The sequence below is a fragment of the Oncorhynchus masou genome, chromosome 27 (assembly GCF_036934945.1).
Source record: "Oncorhynchus masou masou isolate Uvic2021 chromosome 27, UVic_Omas_1.1, whole genome shotgun sequence".
NCBI classification, from domain to species: Eukaryota; Metazoa; Chordata; class Actinopteri; order Salmoniformes; family Salmonidae; genus Oncorhynchus; species Oncorhynchus masou.
The window spans coordinates 27,801,996-27,817,982 of record NC_088238.1 but is presented as its reverse complement, the minus strand read 5'-3'; the positions used below and the strand labels follow the sequence as shown (position 1 = coordinate 27,817,982).

The window sequence follows — 15,987 nt, the reverse complement described above, 5'->3', positions numbered from 1 at the left end:
GTTGGTATACAAGTAAAATAGGGTGGGGTCACTTACAGGGAGCTCAGATGGAACTGGTTCACTTGTGGCAGGGGCGGAGTCATAAGTGGGGTTAACAATGTTGGGGTTGCAGATGGCAGGGTTGCAGTCTGGAGGCGTCTCGTCCTCTTCCTGCAAAAGAGGGCAAAGGTCAATTATCAAGTTCGAGGTTCCCCATGTTTTATTGTGCGTTAGCTTCTGAACAAACAGAATATCAGAAAACAGCTGATTGCCTGCAATGAGACAAAAAGTCATTGTTGCACAACATGCAAGACATTCGACCAACACACTCACCTTAAAGTAGTGGAACTGGAATGGTTTGGTCTTGTGGGTGTAGAAGTGGTAACCTACGAACCCAGCCCCAGCCATCAGCGTGATCAGCAGCACAACTCCTATCCCCATCCCTGCCTTGTGACCCGCGTGGAGCTGGGGGACCAGTCACAGATAGGGTCAGAAGTCAGACACAGGAGTCCACCAATACCTGACCTTACCAACTTATTTAGGATCAGTTTTCACAATTTGAATCAGTCCTAATCTTAAACTATAAATCTGATCAAGGACCAGTAGTTTAGCAACATCGCGTCAGAGATCAAGGAGAGAAAATAAACCGAAAATTATGTAATAATCTCACCACTGTCCAAGGGGGTGGGGCTTTGAGGGGTCCCTGCAGCACATGGATGATCCCATTGGATGCCAGGATGTCGGAGTCGACGATGAAGCGGTCGTTGATGTAACGGGAGGAACTCTACAGAGAGAGATCAGGATGGGACCAGTTTGAGCTCACAGACTACAATCATAAAGTCAGACTTTATTTTCAGTGGTAAACTGTTCTATAATATGTGGTCTATGAGGCTGGTTCAGTAGCTAATTTTCACATCTTAGTCCAATCTAGGAGACCTGGTTAACCAGGGAAACATATAATACATTCATATAACAGGGACTGAAAAACAACAGAGAACCTGAGTGTGGTACAGTGAGTGAATGAACAAAGTACAGGGTTGATGTGTACAAGTACTGTAGCTCCATGTCTCACCAGGGCCTTGGGGTTGAGGAAGTCAACGATACCCAGGACAACGAGGCTTTGGCCCAGCCGGGTGCGGATCCGGCTGCCGTTGGTCAGGTCTTTCAGGGCCAAGGCCCGGCCCTCTGAGAGATGGTACTCCATGTCCCTGTGGGTCAGTGTCTGGGCGATACAACACAGGAGAGTGAGTGTACACATTTATACATATGCATGTTCATATAAGTCTGAGTAAGGGCTCTATTCAATCTGGATCACAGAAGCGGTACAGGTTGTGCGATAGACATTTAAAGGTAATTTCCGTTCTGGGCCGACATATGCAGCGTTTACCAATAATGCAGTCTCCGCTAACGTGGGAAACCATGTGTTTGATGTATGACAGCATTCCACTTATTCACCTCCAGCCATTACCCTGAGCCGGTCCTCCCCAATGAAGGTGCCACCAACCTCCTGTGGTTATATTTTTAACAAAAAAATGCTTCTCTGCAAAAATCTGGTAAAAGATTGAAAGGAATGTGAGTCGAATTCAGTTTATTTAGTAATTGCTTGCTTTTCTAAAGTCTACCAACTTAGGCATGCCAACTAAGATAATTAGACAAGCTAGCTACTCGGATTTGCTGGATATTGGCAGGAACTGGAACACGCTATCGTACACGTCGATCCAGAGCATCCCAAACATGCTCAATGGGTGACATGTCGGGTGAGTATGCAGGCCATGGAAGAACTGGGACATTTTCAGCTTCCAGGAATTGTGTATAGATCCTTGCAACATGGGACCGTGCATCATCATGCTGAAACATGAGGTGATGGCGGCGGCAATGGGCCTAAGGACCTCATCACGGTATGTCTATGCATTTAAATTGCCATCGATAAAATGCAATTGTGTTCATTGTCTGTAGCTTATGCCTGCCCATACCATAACCCCACCGCCACCATGGGGCACTGTTCACAACGTTGACATCAGCAAGCCACGCGATGCCATACACGCTGTCTGCCGTCTGCCCTGTACATCCCTGAAGAACACACTTCTCCAGAGTGCCAGTGGCCATCGAAAGGTGAGCATTTGCCCACTGAAGTCGGTTACGACGCCGAAATGCAGTCAGGTCAAGACCCTGGTGAGGACTACGAGCACTCAGATGAGCTTCCCCAAAATCTTTCAGTTGTGCAAACCCCCAGTTTCATCAGCTGTCCAGGTGACTGGTGTCAGACGATCCCGCAGGTGAGGAAGCCGGATGTGGAGGTCCTGGGCTGGCATGGTTACGTGTTCTGCGGTTGTAACTAACACTTTTATTTCATTCTTATTATTTTGGATATTTAAACAGGACAAATCTCTATGGGCATGATGCCTCTGGTGGTAATGTACAGGGCTGTGTGTGAGTAGCTGTGTGAGACAGTGCATACGCATGTTCGGGTGTGCATCATAATGGATGTCAGTGTGTCTGACAGGGTGTTCTTGTACCTGGTTCTGGTACAGTCCGGTATTATCAGGTACAAACAGCGTGGACTGGATGGTCAGGTTGCTGAGGCGCTTCATAAACTGTTTTCCAGACACAGACATCTGGGAGTAGTTCAGGATTTGCTGCAGGTTAAAACGACACCGGATCAGTAACAAACCACTGTGAGTGAACATACAGTAAATCGAAACCTGAATAGAATGACACCATTTAGATACTCACAGAGAGGAAGTTGGAGAAGGTGGGCTTCTCAGTGAGAACCTGCAGGAGGTTTCCAGTGCAGGAGTATCCATCTCCTATATAACCTGCTTTACATTCACATTTCACCTCTGGAGGGGGACACACACACCTTATGAAACACCTTAGAAAACACATTTTTCACACATAAAGAGGGATGTCTCTCTTATTATTCCCTCCTCTCCTTTTCCCCTCTTACCCTTGACCCTGTAGCAGAAGGTGTCCCAGGTCTCACTGAGGTTGTTGCGTAAGCCGTAGTCTACGATGCCCACGTGACCAAAGCCACACTTGGGGTTGGAGTAGGTGGTGGGGTAGGCCACTCTGGCCTGGTCCAGCCAGCTAGCCGCACACAGGTTGAGCCCAGCCTGGAGACAGAGGGGTAGCATAGTAGGTGTTTGTCAGTCTGTGTGGGTGTGTGTGTGTATGTATGTATGTGTGGGTAAATGTGTTTGTGTATCTTTTCTGGTGTGTGTTAATGTGTGTGTGCTCACCTGCTGTGCGTAGGAGAGCTGTGTGTACGTGGCGATGGTTCCCCCCTCTCCTGTGCAGGCCTCCTGGGCCGATGTATAGTTCAGCTTGTACTGTCCCTTGTTGGACCGGAAGTGGAACACACCGACTGTGCTGTCTGGTGGGAGGGGGGCACCAAAGATAGAAGATGTAAACATCACAGCATATCACACACCACATGTGTGCGTTTGGGTCTTGGAAAAGAGCCATACTGTATATATATCCTATGTATTCTTATGCAGACTTTAAATGAAACTCCTATACAAGGAGTGTACAGTATGTGTGTGCGTGCATGGCGTACCCTCGTAGTGAAGGTCGGTACACTGGGCGTCAGAGTGGCACTGCCCGTTCTCCTGGAGACAACGGTTCACAAGAAGCTCCTTCACCTCACACATCACACCATCCCCGATGTAGTTATCCTTACACACACACTTCTTCTTTCCCTGTAGACACGCACGCGCACACACACACACACACAAAAATATGAATTCATATTTAAAGCAGACAAATCGCTGACATGCTAGGACTATTGACGGTACGCTAATAAGTTACCATAGCAACCACTGTAGTACCCATGACACCCTGTGGCTGACCCCTTACCGGCCCAGTCATGGTGCAGGTGGCGTGCTCGTGGCAACCCCCGTTGTCATCGACGGAGCAAGGGTCTATGGGCCGACAGATGAAGCCGTCTCCAGAGTGTCCCTGAGGGCAGGCACAGCTCACCTTCTCCCCCTTCTGACTGCACTTAGCTCCCTGGGCACAGCCACCGTTCCAGAACTTACACAGGTCGGCCACTAGAGTGCGATGGGGAGGAGGAAGGAGCAGCAAAAGGAGGAATTCATGACACAGAAGAGAAGCAGTGATCAACAGTGATGTACATAATTTGTTTCATGTACTTATACATAGTATGTGTATGTGTGTGTGTTGTAGTACTCCAGTGTTGTCTCTGCAGGCCATTACCTATGCAGCTGATGCCATCTCCCTCGTAGAAAAGTTTACATACACAGGTGTTGTTCTCTTTACATATGCCGTTCTGAGAGCAGGTTGGCGAGCAGACTGGACCCTCCGCTATAGGGAGAGGGGATGAAGGGTGACAGGAACAGTTAACATCAAAGTTTAAGTGATAAATATCAGTGTTTTAAATGTAGTAGAAACAGCCATTTCAAGATGATGGCTCTTGGGCTTCCTTTGTGTGGTGGACATTTTATAACTTGTGGTTCTTTACCTAGTTGTGTCTCACAGCGCTGCCCTGTCCAGCCCTGTTCACAGAAACAGGAGCCTGTCCCTTTAAGGCCTTCTTCACATGACCCATGCTCTGTGCAGTTACATGCTGAGGAAAAAATGACATCATATCACAAATCAGGTTCAAGAATCAGTATGGAGAATGATTCAAGAGGATACTAAATTAAGCCACACAAGTTCAAGATGAAATTCTTCACACAAGGTAGCACAACTAAATCTTGAGATGAAGGTATCCACACTAGAGCGCTACACACCTTTGCAGTCCGGTCCATAGTGGCCTTTTTTACACAACTCACAGGCGTCGCCATGGAAACCAGTGTCACATGTGCAGTTACCGTTGCCTAGGTGACCGTCATCACACTTTCCATGGTTCAAACAGGGAGATGTATTCCCGCCAGGACAAACTTGAGGTAAACACAAACAGGAAGTCAAAGGCATGATGGGAAACAACTCAGATCTGTGGCCTTTCACTTCGAACACCTGCTTTAACAAATGCCAATCACATTTCTGAGACTGCATGAGACTTTTGGAGCTAGTCTTTGAGAATTACATTCATTATGGGGTTTTCACCACAAACTGTCATTGTTGTCTAATTTATTAGGCTGCATTCCAAATAGTACCCTGTTCCCTAGTACGTCTGACAAGTAGTGCACTATAAAGGGAATAAGATGCCATTTGTGATGCAGTCTTGGTATTCTCAGGGAGATCTGAGTCAAATGTTGGGAGTTCTTACCCAGACAGTCACGTCCGTAGAAACCAGCACAGCACTTGGGTTGCCAGAGAACAAAAGTACATATGGCCTGGCAGCCTTTATTCATATTCACTATCATGTGCAGGTCACATTTCTTCACCTCCTGCAGAATACATATACAGGGGCAGTTTTTAGTAGGGGAGAGATGCAAGTGTTGTATTCACATACCGGTTACGACGGGTGGATGGATGAACAGATACCTTGAGTTTGGACCCAGGGGGGCAGCGTGCTGATGATGTGCAGAATGCACAGGGTAGCTACCACACAGAAGAAACACAGACCAAACATTCCAAGACAATAATAATTATAGTCACCTTATTCCACGGTAGCAATAAAAAATCTACTGCATGATATGGTCACACTCACCGGGAAATCTACAGTTTCCTTTTTGTCACAGCGACCCCCGAGGCTCGGCGGGTTCAGCAGACAGTCGATCCCATAGGCTATCCCGCCGTTGAAGGGGAGGTGCCTCTGGATGATTCGGCAGCTCCCGTCATTGAGGAAGATTTCACCCTGTGCAGAAAAGTACATCTCTCAGAAAATCTCTCAATCTTTCAATCCCATACATCTCTCAATCCAAATACCACAAGATGGCCTTACATTTTCTTTTGGCCTCGAAATTGATTTGATTCCGCATGTTAGTGTTGTACAAACACAACTCTACTTTGTTTTACTCACTATGTTGTCCAGCCCTCCACAGTTGGCTTTGAGTTCGGATCCCTGGAGCGTCCGTATGGGATCGATGTGGACCAGCTCTGCTGCATACACCTTGGTGTCTCGGAGGACGTGGTATTTGAGGTATTCCAGCAGGTGTCCTCTGTTCTGTGTGTTGTAAAGGAAGTCTTTCTGCTCCTGGGGCAGTGCGGCCATGGCGCGGTCCGACGGCAGGAACAATGTCACGGGCTGGTGGAGGGGGTCGTTCACCATTGCCATCACATCTGTGTCCTGCAGGGAGAAACAGAGAAGAACACCTTCTTTAACACTTTTCCGGGGAGAGATTGTTATTCTCGGAATCCATAAAGGAAATAGGAACTTCACTGGGACAAATACTAACCAACAGCAGTTTGTAGAAGGTCTTGTAACCATTACCATCAGCCACATCAGTGAGGTTCAACTGTGAAGGGAGAGATGGCGAGGGAAAGAGAGAGGGACAGGGAGATGGTGATGAGTTATCCAATGATGGAGTGTTTGACAGATTTCAACAGGTATATTGATTACAAATAGTCTTTATCTTTGTGCATACTGGCCGCTCTATCACATCAGCCTTCTTCAGGCTCTCTGGTATCATGAAGGTGTCAATCTCATGGATGATCCCATTGATGCTCGGGGCATCACTGTGCACCACTTTCACCATGTTGTTGATGAGGATGGTACCCTGGAAACAAGGACAGGAGACCTCAGCTCTCTCACCACAACCATGGAATCTCTTCCTCAAATGTAGCAGAGGAACAGATGCAACATATATGCATACTATACTTCTACACTTCTCAAGGTATACAGTGCATTCAGAAATTATTCAGACCCCTGGACTTTTCCATATTTTGTGACGTTACAGCCTTATTTAAAAAATAATAACAATAATCCTCATCAATCTACACACAATACCCCATAATGTCAAAGTGAAAACAGGTTTTTATTCATTTTTACAAATGTATTAAAAAAAAAAACTGTGTTTCGATCCTTTGCTATAAGAGTAGAAATTGAACTCAGGTGCACCCTGTTTCCATTGATCATCCTTGAGTTGTTCCTACAACCTTATTGGAGTCCACCTGTGGTAAATTCTATTGATTGGACATGATTTGGAAAGGCACACATCTGTCTATATAAGGACCCACAGTTGACAGTGCATATCAGAGCAAATACCATGCCATGAGGTCGAAGGAATTGTCTGTAGACCTCCGAGACAGGATTGTGTCGAGACACAGATCTGGGGAAAGGTACCAAAAAATGTCTGCAGCATTAAAGGTGCACAAGAACACTGTGGCCTCCATCATTCTTAAATGGAAGAGGTTTGGAACCACTAAGACTCGTCCTAGAGCTGGCTGCACGACCAAACTGAGCAATCGGGGGAGAAGGGCCTTAGTCAGGGAGGTGACAAAGAACCTCTGACAGAGCTCCAGAGTTCCTATGTAGAGATGGGAAAACCTTCCAGAATGACAACCATCTCTGCAGCACTCCACCAGTCAGGCCTTCATGGTAGAGTGGCCAGATGGAAGCCACTCATCAGTAAAAGGCACATGTACGGCCACTTGGAGTTTGCCAAAATGCATCTACAGAGTCTCAGACCATGAGAAACAAGATTCTCTGGTCTGATGAAGCCAAGATTGAACTCTTTGGCCTGGATGCCAAGCGTCACTTCAGGAGGAAACATGGCACCATCCCTACGGTGATGCCTGGTGGTGGCAGCATCATGTTGTGGGGATGTTTTTCAGCGTCAGGGACTGGGAGACTAGTCAGGATCGAGGGAAAGATTGACTGAGCAAAGTACAGAGGGATCTTAGATGAAAATCTGCTCCAGAGCGCTCAGGACCTCAGACTGGGGCGAAAGTTCACCTTCCAACAGGACAACGACCCTAAGCACACAGCCAAGACAATGCAGGAGTTGCTTTGGGACAAACATCTCTGGAGAGACCTGAAATTAGCTGTGCAGCGACACTCCCCATTCAACCTGACAGAGCTTGACGGGATCTGCAGAGAGGAAAGGGAGAAACTCCCCAAATACAGGTGTGCCAAGCTTGTAACGTCATACCCAAGAAGCCTCGAGACTGTAATCGCTGCCAAATGTGCTTCAACACAGTACTGAGCAAAGGGTCTGAATACTTATGTAAATGTCATATATATGTTAATTTTTTTTTAAATACATTTGAAAACATTTAGAAAAGCCTGTATTTGCTTTGCCATTATGAGGTATTGTGTGTAGATTGATGGAGTCTGAATACTTTCCGAATGCACTTTATAAATAATGTCCAATCCATCATGATAATAAATTGAATCTAGGATAATAATCCAGACATTGAAGCAACCAATAGAATCCACTGGGAGTGTTGTAATCTCCTTGGTTACCTCAGAGTAGGTGATGGTCAAGACGTCTCCCATGAGAGTGGTCAGGTTTCTGGGTGTGGTCAGGTCGCTGGCCAATAGGGTATGACATGACACGATGTGGTAGCGAAGAATCTTGGCCCTCTTCTCTCTCTTTGAGGGATGCCTCAACTCTTTTGCCTAAGAGCAAGTCATGAGACAAGATAAGATCAGTACACACACAGGTACATAAACACAGGCGCATACACACACACACACACACACACACAATTTCCTACCGTCTCCTCCTGGGCGAAGGCCTCAGCTGTTGGAGCAAAGACTGTGAATGGACCCCGGCCCTTCAGAGAGATATCTGCCATCTGAAAACAAACAGTGTTCAACCAACAATATCTTTAGCTTTATCTTTGGGGCGGCAGGGTAGCCTAGTGGTTAGAGCGTTGGACTAGTAACCGAAAGGTTGCAAGTTCGAATCCCCGAGCTGACAAGGTACAAATCTGTCGTTCTGCCCCTGAACAGGCAGTTAACCCACTGTTCCTAGGCCGTCATTGAAAATAAGAATTTGTTCTTAACTGACTTGCCTAGTAAAATAAAAAGTTAATTTGCTATTATTTATATCAACAGTGATTGTGTTGTGCCTTTTTTACTAGGATGTGTAACTTAATACAGAACATAAATAAAAGTGTGCTACTGTCAGTGAGAGACTCACCATCAACCCAAGATAGAAATCCCTCAGTTTCCTGGTGAGAAGCTCCTGTAGATGAAAAATACAAAAGCTGATCAATGGTCAAATGAAGAGTGTGAGTGTGTGTGTGAGAGAGAGAGAGAAATAAATAAATAAATAAAGTGAGAAAAGAGGTGTGAGCTTACACGGGGTATGTACGTGCACTAACAAATGGCAATCAAATGTAACTTTTACTTGATCATGCTATGTGTAGTCTCCTCTCCTGCTCACCTTGCCCACAGTGCCTTTGCAGCTAATGCCGTCACCCATGTATCCATCCATACAGGTGCAGCTGCGTTCCCCTGGACCAGTCATATTACACCTGGCGTACCTGTGGCAGTCCCTTTGTTTCTGCCAAGAGGACAACCACTCTGTTACACTGTTCACCACACTGTTACACTGTTCACCACACTGTTACACTGTTCACCACTCTGTTACACTGTTCACCACTCTGTTACACTGTTCACCACTCTGTTACACTGTTCACCACACTGTTACACTGTTCACCACACTGTTACACTGTTCACCACACTGTTACACTGTTCACCACTCTGTTACACTGTTCACCACACTGTTACACTGTTCACCACACTGTTACACTGTTCACCACACTGTTACACTGTTCACCACTCTGTTACACTGTTCACCACACTGTTACACTGTTCACCACACTGTGACACTGTTCACCACACTGTGACACTGTTCACCACACTGTTACACTGTTCACCACACTGTTACACTGTTCACCACACTGTTACACTGTTCACCACACTGTTACACTGTTCACCACTCTGTTACACTGTTCACCACTCTGTTACACTGTTCACCACACTGTTACACTGTTCACCACACTGTTACACTGTTCACCACACTGTTACACTGTTCACCACACTGTTACACTGTTCACCACTCTGTTACACTGTTCACCACTCTGTTACACTGTTCACTACATTAACACTGTATTGAGGGAGAGATTAGAGATGTACCGTTCGACAGAGGTTGATAACCGTACAAGACTCCTTCCCATCTCCCGTGTAGCCTTGGCTGCACACACACGACGTCTGGATAGAAAACATGAAATAAGTCAGTTCACTGTTTTACAACAGATTGATGGACACCGAACACACATGACGGACCGACCAACCAACCAACTTACTTTGTTAGGTCCGGTGTGAATACAGTCTGCATTCACATGGCAGCCTCCTTTACCGTCCAGGCAGGGGTTAATCTCTGAGGGAAAATAAAACAATGTTGAACATTGTTTGGGTCTAAATGGGCTCAAATCATTTCTTACCGTTACTTTCAGTGGTAGCCCAGCCCGAGATAACAAAACGAACAAACACAGCTGAAACTCAACATTATTTCAGAACCTGACCTGTCAAAGTGTGCAGATTAAAGATGCACACTTACGTATACACACCATCCCATCGCCGTGATAACCTGTGTTGCACACGCACTGCCTGCGTCCAGGGAGAGTCCTCTTACACACAGCGTGAGGACTGCATCCTCCGTTATTGTCTTTGCAGGCATCTTTCGCTGCACACACACACACACACACACACACACACACACACACACACACACACACACACACACACACACACACACACACACACACACACACACACACACACACACACACACACACACACACACACACACACACACACACACACACACACACACACACACACACACACACACACACACACACTTGTTACACCTAGTTTCCTGTGTGGTAGTCATGTATAGTGTAATAGCAGTTCAGGTACCAGTATACTAGTACATGCTGGAAAGTGACAGGAAGGATACCTTTGCAGTCAGTGCCGTTGCCCTGAAACCCTGCCAAACATTCACAGCGACCTACTACACATCTGTGGGAGATATGCAAAAGAGGAGAAGAGATGGAATCACAGTTTGCAGCTAAGAGATGTAAGAACCGTTTCTCGGGCTTGATGTGCTGAGATGGTTTGATTTCAACATAGTCACATCATAGAGTGGTGGGAAGCTGAAGTCCAGAGTGAGTTCACTCACATTGCACTGGTGTGGCACTTCCTGTCCCCACAGTTCTCTTCTCTGGTGAACTCTGAAACACAGCATACAGGAATGACGTGTTACAGTGTTATGCGATGATCCTATGACATTGTTGAAATGCCCATGTGACTTCTTATTGTAATACATGTGTTGTTTTTTTGGCATGTCTTTCTGTCAGTTAGCGGTGGGACTCTAGTCCCTTGGTAGGACATGTCCTGGGTGGTGGCATTTGCATCCCTTGCCTTTGCGACCATGAAAAACACATCACGCTTGTTTTTGTTGACGTCGAACTGTTTGTCAATGATAAAACAAAATGCAAGTCCTCTGTACTGCAAAACGGTATTTGTATGTATTCTTTAAAAGTACTTAGGGTATGCAAATTGTCTTGTCCCAGTAGTGATGAGTAAAGTCGCAGTGACATGTTTTGGGGATTTAGAGATATCTATTATTTGAATTCGAGAAAGTAAGTGAAAGTATTTCATATTTGTATGGATTAATAAAAACAAAGAAGGCTATTAAAATGCTTTTCATTTTATATATATATATATATAATACAGTGGGGTCAGAATGTGTTAACACTCGTTCCAGGACATTTTAGCCAACAACCTGGTTGCCTCTGCCAGGAGGCTGAAACTTGGCCACAAGTGGATCTTCCAGCAACACAATGACCCCAAGCTCACATCACAATCCACGAAGAAATGGTTAGTTGGCCACAAAATCAACATTTTGCAATGGCCATCTCAGTCTCTGGACTTGAAAACCTGTGGTTGGAATTGAAGAGGGCCGTCCATAAGCACAGATGAAGGATATCAAGGATCTAGAAGGATTCTGTATGGAGGAATGGTCTAAGATCACTCCAAATGTGTCCTCCAATCTCATAAAACGTTTTACAAAAAGGCTCAGTGCCGTTATCCTCGCAAGGTGAGGTATTTAAAGTTCTTGAAAACAGGAGTGTCGTGTCATTCATTTTTACCCCTACATTTTTGAGAAACAATTACCATTACTTGTTAAACATAATCGCACACCAGCATGGCTACCACAGAATTCTGCAGCGATACGCCATCCAATCTGGTTTGAGCTTACTGGGACTATCATTTGTTTTTCGACAGGACAATGACCCAAAACCTTCAGGCTGTGTAAGGGCTATTTGACCAAGAAGGAGAGTGATGGAGTGCTGCATCAGATGACCTGGGCCCAACAATCACCTGACCTCAACCCAATTGAGATGGTTTGGGATGAGTTGGACCGCAGCATGAAGGAAAAGCAGCCAACATGTGCTCAGCATATTTTTTTATTTAGCATTTTTTAAATTGAACCTTTATTTAACTAGTCATAAGAACAAATTCGTATTTATATGTGGGAACTCCAAGCATTACAGGTGACTACCTCATGAAGCTGGTTGAGAGAATGTCAAGGGTGTGCCAAGCTGTCATCAAGGCAAAGGATGGGTACTTTGAAGAATCTCAAATAAATATATTTTGTGTGCTATTTCATAGTTTTGATGTCTTCAATATTATTCTACAAAGTACAAAGTAAAAATAAAGAAAAACTCTTGAATGAGGAGGTGTGTCCAAACCATTGACAGGTATTGTATAAATACATAACATTTTATTTTAATTCTCATAAAATGCCACCACAACTCAAGAATGACCCTCCTGCGCTGTGGCCCACTTATCAGGCAATGACCCTGTCAGACATACTGGAAAGATTAAACTCGCACAACTTAAAGTGCCACCAATTATACTAATTAAAAATAAGAACAACGCCAGCACATATACATTCATACAGTACATACTGTCCTCACAGGTGACCCCTCTCCAATACGCATCACACTCGCATGTCCCATCTCCATGGATACCGTCGTTGCACCGGCCGTTCTTACACCTACAGTCTGCAGAGAGATTTTATGTTGATAAAATATATAGAGATTGTGTTTCTGTATTGCAAAAGCATCCCAATGTTGAATTGCTGGACAGCCAAATAACCCTTTTGGGTTCCATGTGGAACCCTCTGTGGAAAGGGTTTTACATAAAACCCAAAACAGATTTCCAACCAAAAAGGGTTCTTTAAAGGGTTCTCCTATGGGGACAGCCGAAGAACCCTTTTAGGTTCTAGATAGCATCTTTTTTTCGAAGGGCTTACAATACATTACTGCAGTACCTTGGTCACAGTGGATGCCGTATTTGCCCTCCTGGCATGTTTCACAAGCAGTTCCATTGAAGCTCTTGTTACACTGGCAAACCCCTGTACCGTTGGTCTTGTCCTGGCACATCCCGTTCCCATAGCAAGGCTGGCCTTTGGGCCCTGGACACGGCTCACAGTGCTCCCCGTAGAACCCGCCACAGCACCTCCGCACCTACAGGGGGAGCTAGAGTCAATCACAGGGACACACACTTCTACTCTCACTTCCAATTGGCGTAAAGGTAGAGTATGAATGCCTGTCAATTCCCTCACTCAGGTAGAGCTTCTCTGGACCCTTGTTGATTCCTCTTCTGGGATTTAAAGCATTGAATATGTGTCAGAAATATGCAAACACAAAACAAATGATTTTAACAGTGCTTTTGTTTCTACACCAGTGACCCATTCTAGACCAGGCATGCATGCCAAATTCCACCCTATTCCCTATGGGCCCTGGTCAAAAATAGTGCACTATATAGGGAATAGGGTGGGACACAGTCCGAAGTGTGGTCGTATTCCAGTGATTCCAACACAGTGCTAGTGGTGCTGCTGGTGTCTCACGTACAATGGTAGTGTTCTTGCAGATGGTCCTGCAGCCGATGCTGAGCATCCGTTCCCCCTGGTAGACCCGACTGAACATACACTTCTTCCTGACCAATGCCTGTAGGGAAAACAGCCATAACACAGAGAGTAATTCATGAAACATGACAGCCATTTTGGATCCACTATAAGGTAGCTGGATATACTTGAAAGGTATCATACTATTGTGGTAGCTCCAGTTGGACAGGAGTTGAGTTGTGGGTAGAAGCAATCTTGACACAATCCCTTCAGACAAAATATAAATCAATTATTATCTGAGAAAATGAATGTCAAATGTTTAGAAAAAGGAAGAAAGGGGCTTTACCGGAAATGTCTTGAATTGCTGGATGTCACAGCGATTTTTGGTGATATCTAGTACTGCAGATAGGCTGTGGATCACCCCTTTACCTCCCAGGATGTCTGACACATTTACCTGGGCTTCATTCACAAACAACTACAGAGGAGAGAGAAGAGAAGAGAGAAAAAAGGAGCACCACATTTTGAGAGGACTCAAACAGTAGCAGACAATAGCCAATATGGCTGATATAACATTAGTAGAACACCAACAGAATTCCGAGAGCATCCCATAATAATAATACCTTGTCATCCCTGGGTAAGATGCCTAGCTGGTAGGAGAACCCCAGCATGGTCTCCTTGTAGGCTCCACCCAGCAGGTCTACCTTCATTAACCTATCAGACAGCACTATGTGGTACCGCGTCGTATTCAGGTCCTGACAACAACCAAAACACACACAGTACAACAGTTCATACATTATATAAGCACGCACACTCGCAGCCACACACACACAATGTGTACCAGCATAAAAAAATCGTTTGAGGTACCATGGTGTCTGAAGCGGTATTCTTGAGGTACTCGAGGACAGCGCTGTCTGTTGGAGCGAACACTGTGTAGGCCGAGGCCTGCTCTATCTCTGCTGTCAGGTTGTGATGCTGAGAGGGAGCCGACAGAGACAGACATTTTCCTCAGATATGGCTGCATACAGAATCACACATATTTCTATGGAGAACCTTATTAAGACATTGATAAAGCTGGGGTTGTTCATCAGAGTGCTCTGTTCAGAAATAGAGTTTGGGTGCTGTACGAGAGTGTGGATGAATAGAATGGCGGCCTTATAATGTACGTACGACAAGATAACTCCTGAACAGGGAGAACTCTGGCCTCTGTGCAAGCAGCTCCAGCAGCCCCTCACTGAGACTCCTCTCTGGAACCAACACCCTGTCAATAATGTGGATCAGTCCATTGGTTGAAGCCACATTTGCGGTTGTTATGGTGGCTCCTCCAATCACTGTGGACTGACAGACAATACAGAGTTAACGTCAGGCCACGTGTTACAGTAACACAGTTCCTGTTCACTTCAACCTTCGGATAAAACCTGCCTCTAAACTCACCTCATTGGTCATAGTAACAGGAAGAGCCTTCTTCAGAACGGAAGTGAGCTGCAAGTTGGACGACGCATCGCGTAGGTCATCTAGTGAGTAGACACCTTGGATCATGTGATTTCTATCAGGGGATAATCAAAAAATCACAATGGAAGAATCTCAGTGCCTATAGTAAAACGTTTTTAAAAGTTGTCCAAGGGAAAATAGAATAGACGGTTCTTATTGGACAAGTCCAGGTAGTCTCTTCCTGTTTTAGAACACATCATTTCGTTTGGTGCCTAATAAATATGACCCAGGTCTTACTTGACGATACTGGGTAGGTTCCCCTGGGTTGTCCAGAAGTCCTTGTCCTCTTTGGTCATCTTGTCTGTAGCTGCTGTGGACGGCACCAGCAGAGTTATGTTCTGACTGTTCATGAGTGGCAGCTGGGAAATGCCTATGTCCTGGGAGAGGGGAGGAGACGAAAGAAAATACTAATGTCTTGCCGACCTAAAACCATACGACCAGCCTCTTACAGGCATACTAGCAGAAGGTCATGGTGAGTTGTGAATATGACCTTATACAGATTGTAGCATGATGGACAATACCCACAATGCTCTGTAACCATATCCGGTTATATCTTACTAAACATTCCTGAAGCTTACACTATGCACTCTTAGATAAAAGGGTTCCAAAACGGTTTTCGGCTGTCCCCATAGGAGAACCCTTTTTGGTTCCATGTGGAACCCTCTCCATGTAGAAAAGGTTCTACATTGAACCAAAAAGGGTTCTTCAAAGGGTTCTCCTATGGGGACGGCTGAATAACTCT

The 15,987-nt window shown here is 45.4% G+C and overlaps 1 protein-coding gene across 1 annotated transcript in view; it reads right to left on the bottom strand.

The window, feature by feature from the left end:
* The window catches only part of stab2 (stabilin 2), a 33,816-nt gene that overhangs the window by 732 nt on the left and 17,097 nt on the right, over positions 1–15,987 (bottom strand). Inside the window, exons 29-66 of the mRNA XM_064939814.1 lie at positions 15,483–15,622; positions 15,189–15,300; positions 14,925–15,092; positions 14,622–14,729; positions 14,378–14,509; positions 14,104–14,232; positions 13,962–14,024; positions 13,765–13,860; positions 13,182–13,377; positions 12,817–12,912; positions 11,022–11,073; positions 10,800–10,861; positions 10,398–10,523; positions 10,144–10,217; positions 9,974–10,048; positions 9,219–9,338; positions 8,973–9,017; positions 8,545–8,625; positions 8,291–8,446; positions 6,471–6,602; positions 6,282–6,341; positions 5,906–6,172; positions 5,594–5,740; positions 5,428–5,484; positions 5,210–5,330; positions 4,731–4,880; positions 4,460–4,564; positions 4,195–4,302; positions 3,835–4,028; positions 3,536–3,677; positions 3,219–3,352; positions 2,927–3,092; positions 2,713–2,819; positions 2,496–2,615; positions 1,052–1,201; positions 650–763; positions 313–444; positions 37–150 (exon numbers count right to left, since the gene is read on the bottom strand). Coding sequence (XP_064795886.1) covers positions 37–150; positions 313–444; positions 650–763; positions 1,052–1,201; positions 2,496–2,615; positions 2,713–2,819; positions 2,927–3,092; positions 3,219–3,352; positions 3,536–3,677; positions 3,835–4,028; positions 4,195–4,302; positions 4,460–4,564; positions 4,731–4,880; positions 5,210–5,330; positions 5,428–5,484; positions 5,594–5,740; positions 5,906–6,172; positions 6,282–6,341; positions 6,471–6,602; positions 8,291–8,446; positions 8,545–8,625; positions 8,973–9,017; positions 9,219–9,338; positions 9,974–10,048; positions 10,144–10,217; positions 10,398–10,523; positions 10,800–10,861; positions 11,022–11,073; positions 12,817–12,912; positions 13,182–13,377; positions 13,765–13,860; positions 13,962–14,024; positions 14,104–14,232; positions 14,378–14,509; positions 14,622–14,729; positions 14,925–15,092; positions 15,189–15,300; positions 15,483–15,622 — 4,551 coding nt within the window. The remainder of the gene's footprint in view (positions 1–36; positions 151–312; positions 445–649; positions 764–1,051; positions 1,202–2,495; positions 2,616–2,712; positions 2,820–2,926; positions 3,093–3,218; positions 3,353–3,535; positions 3,678–3,834; positions 4,029–4,194; positions 4,303–4,459; positions 4,565–4,730; positions 4,881–5,209; positions 5,331–5,427; positions 5,485–5,593; positions 5,741–5,905; positions 6,173–6,281; positions 6,342–6,470; positions 6,603–8,290; positions 8,447–8,544; positions 8,626–8,972; positions 9,018–9,218; positions 9,339–9,973; positions 10,049–10,143; positions 10,218–10,397; positions 10,524–10,799; positions 10,862–11,021; positions 11,074–12,816; positions 12,913–13,181; positions 13,378–13,764; positions 13,861–13,961; positions 14,025–14,103; positions 14,233–14,377; positions 14,510–14,621; positions 14,730–14,924; positions 15,093–15,188; positions 15,301–15,482; positions 15,623–15,987) is intronic.